The following is a 15,684-nucleotide window of genomic DNA, read 5'->3' as shown; positions in this document are numbered from 1 at the left end:
GAAGAAGGGAGGAGGAGGAATAAGAAGGGAGAGAAATAAAGAATCATCAGACCGTATTTATAATAGCTCAACAAGTGAGTTAGGTTAGACAGTAAGATAGTAAAGAAGCTAACCCTGAACCTTTGTAACCACAAACTTAAAGCCTGCAATGGCAATAAGTTCATACCTCTCAATAATCACCCTAAATGTAAATGGACTGAATGCACCAATCAAAAGACACAGAATAATAGAATGGATAAAAGAGCAAGATCCATCCATATGCTGCTTACAAGAGACTCACCTCAAACCCAAAGACATGCACAGACTTAAAGTCAAGGGATAGAAAAAGATATTTCATGCAAACAACAGAGAGAAGAAAGCAGGTGTTGCATTTCTGGTATCAGACAAAACAGACTTCAAAATAAAGAAAGTAACAAAAGACAAAGAAGGACATTACATAATGATAAAGGGCTCAGTCCAACAAGAGGATATAACCATTATAGATATATAGTCACCCAATACAGGAGCACCGACATACCTGAAACAAATACTAACAGAAGTAAAGGAGGAAATAGAATGCAATGCATTCATACTAGGAGACAGCCAACATTATATTGAACAGCGAGAAGCTGAAAGCTTTTCCTCTGAGATCGGGAACTAGACAGGGATGCCCACTCTCCCCACTGTTATTTAACATAGTACTGGAGGTCCTAGCCATGCCAATTAGACAAAACAAAGAAATACAAGGAATCCAGATTGGTAAAGAAGAAGTTAAACTGTCACTATTTGCAGATGACATGATACTATACATAAAAAATCCTAAAGACTCCACCCCAAAACTACTAGAACTGATATCAGAATACAGCAAAGTTGCAGGATACAAAATCAACACACAGAAATCTGTGGCTTTCCTATACACTAACAATGAACCAACAGAAAGAGAAATCAGGAAAACAACTCCATTCACAATTGCATAAAAAAAAATAAAAAAGCTAGGAATAAACCTAACCAAAGAAGTGAAAGACTTATACTCTGAAAACTACAAGTCACTCTTAAGAGAAATTAAAGCGGACACTAACAGAGGGAAACTCATCCCATGCTCGTGGCTAGGAAGAATTAATATCGTCAAAATGGCCATCCTACCCAAAGCAATATACAGATTTGATGCAATCCCTATGAAACTACCAGCAACATTCTTCAATGAACTGGAACAAATAATTCAAAAATTCATATGGAAACATCAAAGACCCTGAATAGCCAAAGCAGTCCTGAGAAAGAAGAATAAAGTAGGGGGGATCTCACTCCCCAACTTCAAGCTCTACTATAAAGCCATAGTAATCAAGACAATTTGGTACTGGCACAAGAACAGAGCCACAGACCAATGGAACAGACTAGAGAATCCAGACATTAACCCAGACATATATGGTCAATTAATATTTGATAAAGGAGCCATGGACATACAATGGCGAAATGACAGTCTCTTCAACAGATGGTGCTGGCAAAATTGGACAGCTACATGTAGGAGAATGAAACTGGACCATTGCCTAACTCCATATACAAAAGTAAACTTAAAATGGATCAAAGACCTGAATGTAAGTCATGAAACCATTAAACTCTTGGAAAAAAACATAGGCAAAAACCTCTTAGACATAAACATGAGTGACCTCTTCTTGAACATATCTCCCCGGGCAAGGAAAACAACAGCAAAAATGAACAAGTGGAACTATATTAAGCTGAAAAGCTTCTGTACAGCAAAAGATACCATCAATAGAACAAAAAGGAACCCTACAGTATGGGAAAATATATTTGAAAATGACACATGCGATAAAGGCTTGACATCCAGAATATATAAAGAGCTCACACGCCTCAACAAACAAAAAACAAATAACCCAATTAAAAAATGGGCAGAGGAACTGAACAGACAGTTCTCCAAAAAAGAAATACAGATGGCCAACAGACACATGAAAAGTTGCTCCACATCGCTAAATATCAGACAAATGCAAATTAAAACTACAATGAGGTATCACCTCACACCAGTAAGGATGGCTGCCATCCAAAAGACTAACAACAACAAATGTTAGCGAGGCTGTGAAGAAAGGGGAACCCTCCTACACTGCTGGTGGGGATGTAAATTAGTTCAACCATTGTGGAAAGCAGTATGGAGGTACATCAAAATGCTCAAAACAGACTTACCATTTGACCTAGGAATTCCACTCCTAGGAATTTACCCTAAGAATGCAGCAATCAAGTTTGAGAAAGACAGATGCACCCCTATGTTTATCGCAGCACTATTTACAATAGCCAAGAAATGGAAGCAACCATTGATAGAAGAATGGATAAAGAAGAGGTGGTACATATACACAATGGAATACTACTCAGCCATAAGAAAAGGGCAAATCCTACCATTTGCAGCAACATGGATGGAGCTGGAGGGTATTATGCTCAGCTAAATAAGCCAAGCGGAGAAAGAGAAATACCAAATGATTTCACTCATCTGTGCAGTATAAGAACAAAGGAAAAACTGAAGGAACAAAACAGCAGCAGAATCACAGAACTCAAGAATGGACTAACAGGTACCAAAGGGAAAGGGACTGGGGAGGATGGGTGGGTAGGGAGGGATAAGGGTTGGGGAAGAAGAAGGGGGTTATTAAGATTAGCATGCATGGGGGGGTGGGAGAAAGGGGAGGGCTGTACAACACAGAATGCAAGTAGTGACTCTACAACACTTTGCTATGCTGATGGACAGTGACTGTAAAGGGGTTTTTAGCGGGGACATGTTATAGGGGAGAGCCTAGTAAACATAATATTCATCATGTAAGTGTAGATTAATGATAACAAAAAAAAGCAGTTCCTGTGTGGTGACCTCCAATGAGTTCTACACAATGGTATAAAGGGCATATAAAAGTGTAGGCAAAGGGTTTGTTTCTGCTTATACAGAGGATCAAAGCCTAATTTGGCTACCCCAAAAATGAACTAAGATAGGATGTGAAAAAGAACTTCCAACATCACCACTCTCTGGAAGACTCATGCCAGAAGATGATCATCAAAAAACCCCAACAAAGATCCATGTGCTGCTACAGGAGTAGATGCACTCATCTCACCGGTTCCTGGACTTGCCATGGGAATGAAGAAGGAGATATCTAAGCTGGCGTGTGCACACAGTAAAACAACAAATTTGACTGGATCTACACTGTTGGATCTCAACCAAGTATTAGGAGAAGTGCAAATTGTAGTGCTCCAAAATCTTACAACTACAGACTATTTACTGTTAAAAGAACATATGGGATGTGAACAGTCCCCAGGAATGGGTTGTTTTAATTTGTCTGATTTCTCTCATACTGTTCAAGTTCAGTTGGATAATATCCACCATATCATACATAAGTTTTCACAAATGCCTAAGGTGCCTAACTGGTTTTCTTGGTTTCACTGGAGATGGCTGGTAATTATAGGTCTGCTTTGGTTATGTAAGTGTACTCCTATTATGTTAATGTGTGTGCACAATTTAATTAGTAGTTTAAAACCTATACATGCTTAAGTTATTCTACAAGAGGATATGTCAAAGAAGTAATCAATCTTCCCATGTTTTCTTCCGCCTGCTACTTCTATAGCTTTTCTTCTTCCTTCCTAATTACAACCCATAAATAGAATTCGTGCCTCATATCGAATTTACCGTGTATCACAATTCTTCCAAGTGGTAAAGACATCTCAAGACAAATGCTGGGCATAGAAGCTACAGGGCATAAATATGCAAAGAAGTAAAAAACTAACCTTTTCAAACAATAAGGCTTTTCTCTCACTTACCAACTTTACATTTCCCTGTATGGCCCCGGAAGATGACTGGTTAGCCAGAGAGGGGTAAGATTCCTCAAGGGAGAAACAACCTAAGACTGGCACAGTTGCAGGGGGGCCATCAGGTGAGAAATTGGCGATCAACAGAGGTGAGGCTTAGAACCTCCCCCCCCCCACCCCCCGTTCTGAGAGAAATCTTCTGCATCCGTGGATGTTTTATATTGCCCTTGTCTAGCTTGGATTAACACATAGTCTACAGGCACACACCTGATCATCTACATTTGCTGTCTTAAAACACTAAACTATGTTTTCTACCTTTATCTTTCATCTACTTACCACTTCAGCATTTTATATAACATAATAATAATAAAGAGAGAAATGTGGTATCCACATATAAATCAAGTATAAAAATCAAACGAATATTCATATTTGAACTGACTGTTTATAGTTCATAATGCATGATCAAAACCGAAAGTTTCTGTGATGACTGCCCTTGTAATGTTCACCATGTAACTTATTCACTATGTAAGAATTTGTTCTCCATGTAAGAACTTGTTCGTTATGCTTCAGAAGATTGGAGACTGACGAAAATTAGGCTTGGGTTGGATTAATGATTATACATTGAGCACTGAGTCCCCTATACAGAATTTTATTGTTGTTAACAACCATTTGATCGAAAAAAATAGGAGAGATGCCCTCAAAAAAAAAAAAAGTACACACTTCCAATTGTAAAATAAATAAGTAACCGGGATGTAATGTATAGCCTAAGGAATATAATCAAAATATTGTAACAACTTGATATGGTGATAGCTAGTACCTAGAATTATCATGTATATAAATGTTCAATCACTGTGTTGTACACCTGAAACTAATGTAATACTGTGTGTCAACTACCCCTTCAATAAAAAATAATTATCTAAAAAAAAAAAAGCCACAATGATAAACCATACTCATGGTTAAAAAGAAGGTACATTGGGGAAGGGTGTAAACTGAAAAGTTACTTGACACCTCTTTGACCCCCATTTTTATTCTCTATAACCACTATTTTCAGTTTCTTGTATATCCTTGTCAGAAATTTCCAATGCATATAATCACATTTGTGTCTACTCCTCCCCTCCTTTTAAAAAGACTAGTGGATCATTTCCCCTGCTGTTTTATATTTCTTGTAAATTACATGTTATATTTTAGTAACTTCATTTTTCTACATTACAATTATGCTTTTGCATATATTTTATATGATGGATTTGGTATGTGTAACTGTAGTTTTTTTGTTTAGAGAAGCAAATACTGAAGACCTAACTGAAAGACCATGTATCTAGCCACAGTATTGTACTTACCTTTGTAGGGGAGAAGAAAGTTCTATTTTTGCATTGATTATAGTACTCTGAATAAATATGGCATAAATCATGTATGTTAATTTGGTGTGTCCAGAAATAAACTTGATTTCTACTTGATTTTTCTCCCTTTTTTAGTATTCCATTCAGTGAGTATGTGATAATTTATATTAAGTTGGTATTTCCCGGTCCCTTTTCCCACCTTAGTTTCATGTCTAGTAAATTGCTGGTGACATTGAGGACAGTTTCTTAGGTTTATGCTCATTAAATAGTGTAACAGATGAGAAAAACCTTTTGGGTATGGCAGGGTACACTGAATATACTGTTTTTTATTAAGACTAATTTAGATGTAAATAATACTGTTTCTGCTCAGGTTAGGGAACCTGCAGATTCTTTGCTATTGATATGTAGTGATTTGTTTCTAGCTTTTTGATTTCATTTTTGCTGATACAGGCAACATTAGGTGAAAATCTTTGAATACATATGTTTTCATACTTATACGAGCTTAATTTAAAAAAATACATTTTCAAACTTGATGTATGTTGTAAATTACCTTCTTAGAAGGTTTATATTAGTTTTACATTCCAATCAGTAGGGTATGAGTATTCATTTCTCTACACCCTTGCCAATGCTATGAATTGTCAGACTTTTCTATACTTACCAGTATGATTTGTGTTTTTTTAAATTAGGACAGAAGTTGAACATATTTAAGAGTTGTGTTTTGTTATGAAATGGTTGCTCTCATCCTTTGCCCATTTTTCACAATTGGGTTGTTATATCTTTTTCCTCATTGAGTTATGATTATTTCAAGTTTTTCTTTTCGGTTAGGATTTTATGGTATTTTGGACATAGGGAGATACACATTTTTATGTGTATACTCAGAAATTCTAGTCTTTTCCTTGTTGGATACCTGGTTGAAAATGCATTGTAATAAACACGCCTGGTAGTCCTTTTCTATTTGCAGGGGCAAGAACATTTATGCTATTCTCAAAACTGTCTTACACCTTTTATCAAAAGAGTCATGTGGTACGAGGTAGGAAGGTGCTTGATTGGTATCAACTGACCCCTATCTCTTTATTTTCTTAGGGGTGGTTTCTCAAGAGGGCTGATTTTTGAGGCATGGCGTAAGATTTTTTCTAGTGTCTTTGATATCATTTCTAGGAATCAGTTTCTCTTTTTAAGTGTAAAATCTGTTTGAAATATTTCTACTTTTCTGTTCAGTTCAGCAGCTTCTTTATAATGCATTCTCTTATGTGCATGTGAAATTGCTTTGATGTTGTATTTTAGTCTCTGTATTTTTCACAACTAAAATTAGGAAGCAATCCAGAGTAAAAGAAATATTGTATAACCTAAATTAGCTAATTTTCTTTTCAATTCTGTGAAGAGATTATGGACATTATCTTTTATTCTAAAGAGTTTAGTCTCTTAAAAATAGGAACACTATAGAATCACATAAATTGAGAATAACTGAGCAGGTTCAGTATTTGATTAAACTTCCCAAAGTTTGTTTGCCCTTAAGTTGAATGGTCTTTTTATTTAATACCAGTTATGAAAGACCTCTCTCTAAAACGATTTGTCTTATTGGTAATTCTTTATATGATTTGCTGTTTCTAAGCCTGAATTATGATAAATTCTTTCTTAGGTATTCCCTATATCCTACTTAAAGAGATATAATTCTGTAATTCCATGGCTTATTTTGATTCATAACAATAATGTATTTGTTTTAATGCTTTCAGGTGTGTACATCGCGATTCTGGTTTAATTATCGGCATGTTGCAAATACTCTTTCTGTTTATAGAAGTGTCAAGAGGCTAGGTATTCCTGACAGGTAAGCATTCTTAATAAAGCATCACTATGAACCTTAGTGAAAACTACATTAGATGTTTGTTATTATATTTGTATTTTTGTGTTGCTTTTGAAAAAAATAAACTTGAAGTTTTGTGGTTGTTGGTAGAAAGTAACTGTTACTTAAGAACATAATGTCAAAAATTATGTAAAATAACAATATTAAGATAAAAAGATTTGATAAAGTATAATTGTATAGTGTATTTATTCAATTATTAAATGCCTCATTCTGGGTTTTTAATTGTGTACAACAGAGGGCAGTTCTGACTAATTCAAGTAGAAAAGGAATTTATTGAAAGCATGTTGAGTAATTCACCAAATTGCCAGGGAGCCCATAGCCTTAAATAGTCAGGAAAAGGAAGATGAGGTAGCAGAAAATACATCTAATAATCATGGCATAAAACCAGTCTAGTGACGATAGTGCAGCCATGAATTGTTGAAGGCTAGACTTGGTTACTGCACGGCTGCTACCATTGCCTTTGACACCTTAATGTTGACACCAGAATCCAGCCTTTCTGTCCCAGCTTGTTACTGTCTCTAGCTCTTCATTTAGAGATGTTGGTGGGAGTATCACATTGGCAGAATATAGACTAAGTGCCCATGTCTATGCTGCAGGGATGATAGGAAGAACAACTGTATGGCATTGTTAGCGTCCATGTAGGGAAGTGGGGTCTGCCTTCTATGAAGACTCAAAAGTGGGATGCTTTCTAATATCATGTAGCTCAGGTGGTAGGCAGAACCCTCACACTTCCACCTCCAGATGATACATGTCCTCTACATTTGGCTTGTCAGATATGATAGGGCTGTTCTTGCTACCACCAAAGCAGCAAGGGAAGAAACTGCATCCAATTCAGTTATTTAGGCTTGATTTACTGAGTCCTATGTTCCTCTCTATCTGTGAGGGAATATGGGAAGAGCTTTGCAATCAGACAGATCTGAATATGAAATCTGGGGTTAGTGGTGATTTTGGGTAAGTCACGTCACTGTCCCCAGCCTGTTTCCTCTGCTATCACATGGTGACAGGAGTACGGCTTTTGCAGGATGCAGGTACTTGTAAGCGAAAGCAAACAGGTGTGTGTAAAACTGCAGGAGCAGAAAGGAAGTAGTGAAGGACTCAGGAAACAAAGGTATATTATGTTCTATGTAAATAGATCATTTTAGTCTGAGAAGCTGACAAGAACTATAATTTAATTCCTGTATTTCATCTGGAAATTAAGGCAACTTGATAATACCACCATACATAATACATTAAATTAAGTCTGGGAAAGAAGGATTTATTACATCAAGTGTCCAGGTATTCTTGTAATTAGCCAATTATTACAATTTGTCCATTGTCAGTTCTCCTTAAATAGTGTGTGTGGTTAGCCCTTCGATTTCTAGCTACTGCTGCTTCTCTAACATTTGTGCTCCTCCAGGAAGTTACTATGCATGATTTGGCAATAGCTGCCCTTGAATCTTAGTCTGGTCTGTAAGTCATTAGGGTATATTTAGATGGTTTAAATAAGATTCAGAGGGACTTTTTAGAAATATAATAAAACTGTGGATGTATTTTATATAACTAGTGGTTTTTTCCCCTAAGTTTCTGAAGAATATTCTTTAAAAGCTTATTCCCTTTCACATGATTGCCTGTCTGTCTCTCTGTATATGGAATCTTTGCTGGGGAATGAATTGGGGATTTAAACGGCTGATGATTTTGCTGTTTAACAGAGATCAATAAAGATTGATTGTCTTTTCACCTATAATGGTGAATGCTTCTCTTATAGGTGACTTGTCCCACTTTAGTCCTACTTGGGCTTGAGTATAGAAAGACAGTAATAAGTAAAATTTTAGTGAGAAATAACAAATTACTATAAAATAAAGTTTGGAAACCAAGAACAGTTTTTAGTTTTAAAGTGTGAATTTCAAAATATAGTTTGAATTTATTTTATACATTTTGGAACATTTTCAAGTTAAAGCAATATTATCATAACTTCTGTCATATTCCAGATATGTATCCTAAGGGGAAAATAGGTAGATTTGTCACTACATTTAAAAAAAGTTGTGACTATAGCTCTCTCTCTTTTTTAAAACTTTGTTTGCTTTTTTATGGGAGCATTTATCTTTGTCTTAAAATGCAAAGCATTTGCATTTAGTTTTCCTATATGCTTCAATAAGAAATTAGTTCATGTAATAAATCATTTACTAAAATGCATGACACAGATGATTGCCTTTTATTTTAGAAGTTCACATCAATTCCATAGATCCTGTTTGAAATGTCATATTGTGTCACTACTCTTGTGCTGATTTCTCTCTGATCTGCTGTCTGTATTTTATATACTTCAGCTATACTGAGTTATTCTCTTCTGCTTAGAATGGTTGTCTATACTTGTAGCTCACTGCTACCTAAACCTGGCTGTGATTCTGAATCATTTGTGGAGTGTGTTAAAAATACTGGATTTCTTGGCTCCACCCCTGGAGATTATAGTTCACTAAATGTGAATTAAGTAAGGTGTAGACACCAGCTCTATATGTGGTTCTGATGCACAATCAAGTTTAGGAAGCACAGCTTTAATTTTTATTTGACCTTCCAAATTCACTTTAGTGCTTTTTCAAAAAAACATTCCCTGACCCCCTTTTTTGCTTCTGTAGTATCCTATGTGTATTTGATTATAACATGATTATACTAATTCTGGTATGTTTCCCTTATTAGGTTATAAACTCCTTGACAGGAACAAGGATTATATTTTATTTCACTTTGTACTTCCAACATCTAGCACAGTACCTGACACATAGTAGGTGCACAGTAGGTATTGGATAAATAAACACGTGTCTTGGAAATACTTTGTCAGTTAAAAGCAAATGTAAGTTCGTATTTTGAAAGTAAAAACATTTTTATCTCCTAAATTGTGTTAGCCTAGCTTTTAGGAAATATTAATCTGATATAAAAGACATTTTAATAAATAGGTTGCCAGAATTTTATAATACTGTTTCAAAATATTGAGTCAGGGAAAAGGAATTTTAATGGTTATGGGGGAAAATAGAAAGACATGCTCAGAACATCTTCATAACTGCCCTCCAGCTTGGCTGTTGCTATTTTCATACCTAAGTTCCATGGAGGACAGATATCTTGTACTTTGTGCCCATGCTTTCTGTAACCTTACCCACCCTCAGAGATTTTGTTTCTGTTTGCCTGGTTTTGACTTCCTAAAACATTTTACTATTTTCAGGAAATTTTCTGCACTCAAATAATTGTTTTGGACTAAATTCCCATTTCACTACCTCCAGTGTGCTTAAAATGCGTAAGATGAGGAAAAGAAAAGGCATTCATTAAGCAGGGTTTACATTTGGAGGTCAGTATGTGAAGCAAAAATTGAGCCAAAATTACTCTTAAATTTTCTTAAATACCACATGAAGTTCAATATACCACTGTCTTTCACCAATCCAGCATGGCCAGATTTTCCTCCAGAGCTGGAGCAGTAACAGAGAGTTACTGTTCTCTTTTTCTTTGGTGGAGCACTTGATGAGATGGTTTAGGGTTAGCGGACATGTCATACGGAAAATATACATCATTAACACTAAAATTGTAGTCATGCTGTGAGAGGCACATGGGACTTGAGATGGCTAAGGGAATGTAAAATCCTATTTCGCATCCCATATTTACTTTCTGAAATAAGTGTGTTGAGTATCAGGCTGGGTAAGATCTGTCTTTTTTTGGCTGAGTACATAAGATTAAGTTTATGTAGTTAAATGTGTATATAACTTTTCTGAAAATATGATTCAACTCTACTACAAGCTGGGGGGTTGTGAGTTTTTGTAACGATCCTTATCTGATAAATGATTTCTCTAGTTAAATCCAGAAGTTTTTCTATTTTGTTTTCTTGCTCTATATTTTAATCACTATGTGAATTAATATTCCTCATTTAAATCTTTTATTCTTCATCTCCCCTTATTCATAAACTCTTATGCAAAATAAAATTCAAATCCCTTATGTTGGTACTCAAAGCTTTTGCAGTCTGGTTCCAAATCTGATGATAATCTGATCCTTTAATTTCCACCCCTTTTGCTCCAGCCAATGCCTTCTTTTTTTTTTTTTCGTCGGCTCAAGTTACATTTACTGATGTAGAAAAAATGAAGGTCACAAGATAGTACTATTGAAGGAAGTATGTAAGACATTTAAAGAGATTCATCATTCTTCATGACATACAAATACCCTTTTAAAGGATTTCAGTATTTATTTATTTATTTATTTTGGTATCATTAAAATACAATCACATGAGCAACATTGTGGTTACTAGATTCCCCCCATTATCAAGTCCCCACCACATACACCATTACAGTCTCTGTCCATCAATGTAGTAAGATGCTACTGAGTCACTACTTGTCTTCTCTGTGCTATACTGCCTTCTCTGTGCCCCACGCTACATTATGTGTGCTAATCGTAATGCCCCTTATTCCCCTTCTTCCTCCCTTCCCATCCCGCCCCCCCCCAGTCCCTTTCCCTTTAGCAACTGTTAGTCCATTCTTGGGTTCTGTGAGTCGGCTGCTGTTTTGCTCCTTCAGTTTTTGCTTTGTTCTTATGCTCCACAGATGACTGAACTCATTTGGTCCTTGTCTTTCTCTGCCTGGCTTATTTCACTGAGCATAATACCCTCTAGCTCCATCCATGTTGTTGCAGATGGTAGGATTTGTTTTCCTCTTATGGCTGAATAATATTCCATTGTGTATATGTACCACATCTTCTTTATCCATTCATCTACTGATGGACACTTAGGATGCTTCCATTTCTTGGCTATTGTAAATAGTGCTGCGATAAACATAGGGGTGCATCTCTCTTTTTCAAACTGGGCTGCTGCATTCTTAGGATAAATTCCTAGCAGTGGAATTCCTGGGTCAAATGGTATTTCTGCATTGAGTTTTTTGAGTAACCTCCATATTGCTTTCTACAATGGTTGAACTAATTTACATTCCCACCGGCAGTGTAGGAGGGTTCCCCTTTCTCCACATCCTTGCCAACATTTGTTGTTGTTTGTCTTTTGGATGTTGGCCATCCTAACTGGTGTGAGGTAATATCTCATTATGGTTTTAATTTGCATTTCTCTGATGACTAGTGATGTGGAGCATCTTTTCATGTGTCTGTTGGCCATCTGAATTTCTTCTTTGGAGAACTGTTGAGCTCCTCTTCCCATTTTTTAATTGGCTTGTTTGCTTTTTGTTTGTTGAGGTGCATGAGCTCTTTATATAATTTGGATGTCAACCCCTTACTGGATATGTCATTTATAAATATATTCTCCCATACTGTAGGATACCTTTTTGTTCTGCTGATAGTGTCCTTTGCTGTTCAGAAGCTTTTCAGCATGATGTAGTCCCATTTGTTCATTTTTTATTTTGTTTCCCTTGCCTGAGGAGATGCGTTCGGAAAAAGTTGCTCATGTTTATATTCAAGAGCTTTTTGCCTATGTTTTCTTCTAAGAGTTTTATGGTTTCATGACTTATATTCAGGTCTTTGACCCATTTTGAGTTTACTTTTGTGTGAGGGGTTAGACAATAGTCCAGTTTCATTTTCTTGTATGTCGCTGTCCAGCTGTTGAAGAGGCTGTCACCAGCTGTTGAAGAGGCTGTCATTTCCCCATTATATATCCATGGCTCCTTTATCATATATCAATTTGACCATATATGCTTGGGTTTATAGCTGGGCTCTCTAGTCTGTTTCATTGGTCTGTGGGTCTGTTCCTGTGCCAGTACCAAATTTTCTTGATTACTGTGGCTTTGTAGTAGAGCTTGAACTCAGGGAGCATAATTCCCCCAGCTTTATTCTTCTTTCTCAGGATTGCTTAGGCTGTTCAGGGTCTTTTGTGGTTCCATATGAATTTTAGAACAATTTGCACTAGTTCATTGAAGAATGCTGTTGGTATTTTGATAGGGATTGCATTGAATCTGTAGATTGCTTTAGGCAGGATGGCCATTTTGACAATATTAATTCTTCCTATCCATGAGCATGGGATGAGTTTCCATTTATTGGTATCTTCTTTAATTTCTCTCATGAGTGTCTTGTACTTTTCAGAGTATAGGTCTTTCACTTCCTTGTTTAGGTTTATTCCTAGATATTTTATTCTTTCTGATGCAATTGTGAATGAAATTGTTTTCCTGATTTCTCTTTCTGCTAGTTCATTGTTAGTATATAGGAATGCAATAGATTTCTGTGTATTAATTTTGTATCCCGCAACTTTGCCGAATTCAGATATTAGATCTAGTAGTTTTGGAGTGGATTCTTTAGAGTTTTTTATGTATAATATCATGTCTCTGCATACAGTGACAGTTTAACTTCTTCCTTGCCAATATGGATGCCTTTTATTTCTTCGTGTTGTTTGATTGCCGTGGCTAGGAGCTCCAGAAATATGTTGAATAAAAGTGGGGAGAGTGAGCATCCTTGTCTTATTCCCGATCTTAAAGGAAAAGCTTTCAGCTTCTCGCTGATAAGTATAATGTGGGCTGTGGGTTTGTCATATATGGCCTTTATTATGTTGAGGTACTTGCCCTCTGTACCCAGCCAATGTCTTCTTGTAAGTTACTGTGTTGGCTTCTGTCCTTGCCTTACATTGGTCTTTCCACTCATAGTTTTTTCCTCCTTGTGCCTGTTCTGGTTTTCGTAAGCCCAAATTCAATTCATGTATTCCCTAAGGCTTTTTTGGTTCTTCTTGCATAAATAATATTTATACTTCTATCATGAAACTTTTTTATATTTATTGCTCTTATTTCTTCCAGACAGATTCTAATACTATGTTTATATTCCTCACAACATTTTTTGGTCTATTGAGCAAAGTTGAATGAATGAATGAATAGTATGCTAAAGTCCCCCAGCTAAGTGGAACTGGTTGGTCTAAACTAGGAAAGAAATGTTTATGAATACTGATTATTTATATTCTCTTTAAATCTTGTTTCTCACACTGTGCTGGGCTAAACGTGCTCTGTAGTTGGTTTTATAAACTATTTCCTAACTTCTACTTTAGGGAGCCATGGGTAGGATGATCTCACCAGGGAACTTCAAGTTCATTTCTTTCTATCAGACAGAAGTCTGTAAGTCTTGCCTAAGACAAGTTAACTTCAACTTTACTTACTCCCTACCTTCATACAATTTAAATTCTCTTGGGATGTACTTTTTTTTTGATGCCTTGTCTCTTTAAACTTCTTTCTCGAGTAATAAATATTATAATTAAAAATACGAATTCTGGTAATGTTTTTATAACTTAAAAAATAAAAAAGAATCACTAATTGCCTGTTACTGTTTTTAAAGTCATTTGGTAATAGAGCTTTTGACTTTTGCTCTTTATGCTTCTGAGGATTAGATCTTAAACAAAAGAGAACATTGTTTGAGGTAGGGCATTAATACCATATTTCAGGAATTTTCTTGTATAATTTCTCATTAAAATAATATGGCAAAGGGCAAGGCCATTACAGTTCTTTGAAATGCTGTGGCTTTCCCTCCATAAGGTCAGCGTAAATAGACCCTTGTTTCTGGCCTCCTCCTTCACCTTCCCTGCCACACACATTCACTATCCACCATAATTCAGATTCTGTGTTAGAGATTTTATAATGAATTATTTCACTTATTTGTTGAGGCCTTCATGAGAGACTTTTTCCCCCCATTTTACATATTTAAATTGGTTACTCAGAATGGTTAAATGGCTTGCTTAGGGTTCATTAGAATTTGAATTCAGTCTTTTGACTTTATGCATGGGACATTTCTATTATATCATAGCTATCTACCTCTGTAAGAAATTACAACACTTAATATTTATGTAACTTTTACAATTAGAGAATCATCTTAACATATTATTCTTATGACAGTCCTATGGAGGTTAGTGTAATTCTGCACTGTGATCATTTAATACCTTATGAAATTTTAAAAAGTGTATCTTCATGATAAATGTAATGCTGGGTTGTTATGAGTAGGTGATATTAATTTAATATATGTAAGGAATACCTCTCCCATTTTCTTATTTTTTCCATAGTTTTTACTATTGTTTAAGGCTTTGTTATTTCGTGCTTCGTGTACTTCATGCTTCTGTACTTAAACAGCTTTGTAGCTGTTTATTCCCTGTCTCTAGTCTCATTCTCCCTCCAACTCATCCTACACACACAGCTGTTAGAATCATCCTTCTCAGACTTGCTTTCATCTCTTCACTCCCACAATCAAGAACCTGCAGTGACTCTGCTGCCTCTTTAAAAAATCCAGAAATTTCAACCAGCCTTCATTCTTTACTGCTTTGTTAATTCCAACTTACTGTGTTCATTTATGGATTTGTTATGACATCTACTGCATAATAGTTACTCCCATTTCTATTTTCTTTTTTTTTTTTTTTTTTTTTTTTACCATTTATCTCACCTAGAACACTTAGGATATCCTCCGTGATTGCCTTTCTACCCATGTAGCTTTCTTTCCTTTGTATCACTATGTAGACCTTTGTAGGATACTCTGTATAGGAAGGTGACTGAGTAATTTTTTTAAACCATTACAATTTGTACAATTTTCTAAATAATTAAATACACGTAAAATTTTATTATACTGTATTTTATGATTTTGCCTAATTTTTCATGAACAAAAGGATTGGAACTATAATAAATGCCCTTTGTAAATAATTTGCAATATATTTTTGTAGTTATTGCCAAGATAATATTCACTCATGCATTTGAATGTGCTCCTTCTTGTTTCTTGTCACTTCCCAACAGTTCTTTTCATATACTCTGTAGAAGTATAAAC

At 35.7% G+C, this 15,684-nt stretch overlaps 1 protein-coding gene across 1 annotated transcript in view; it reads left to right on the top strand.

Annotated features, from left to right (window-relative positions):
- Positions 1 to 15,684, top strand: part of PIGK (phosphatidylinositol glycan anchor biosynthesis class K) — a 126,601-nt gene that overhangs the window by 7,010 nt on the left and 103,907 nt on the right. The window contains exon 3 of the mRNA XM_037024363.2: positions 6,839 to 6,930. Within this exon, the coding sequence (XP_036880258.2) occupies positions 6,839 to 6,930 (92 nt within the window). The remainder of the gene's footprint in view (positions 1 to 6,838; positions 6,931 to 15,684) is intronic.

This window comes from Manis javanica, chromosome 4, assembly GCF_040802235.1.
Source record: "Manis javanica isolate MJ-LG chromosome 4, MJ_LKY, whole genome shotgun sequence".
Classification (NCBI taxonomy): domain Eukaryota; kingdom Metazoa; phylum Chordata; class Mammalia; order Pholidota; family Manidae; genus Manis; species Manis javanica.
Note: the sequence above shows the minus strand (reverse complement) of the source record. Positions and strands in the feature narration are given on the sequence as shown.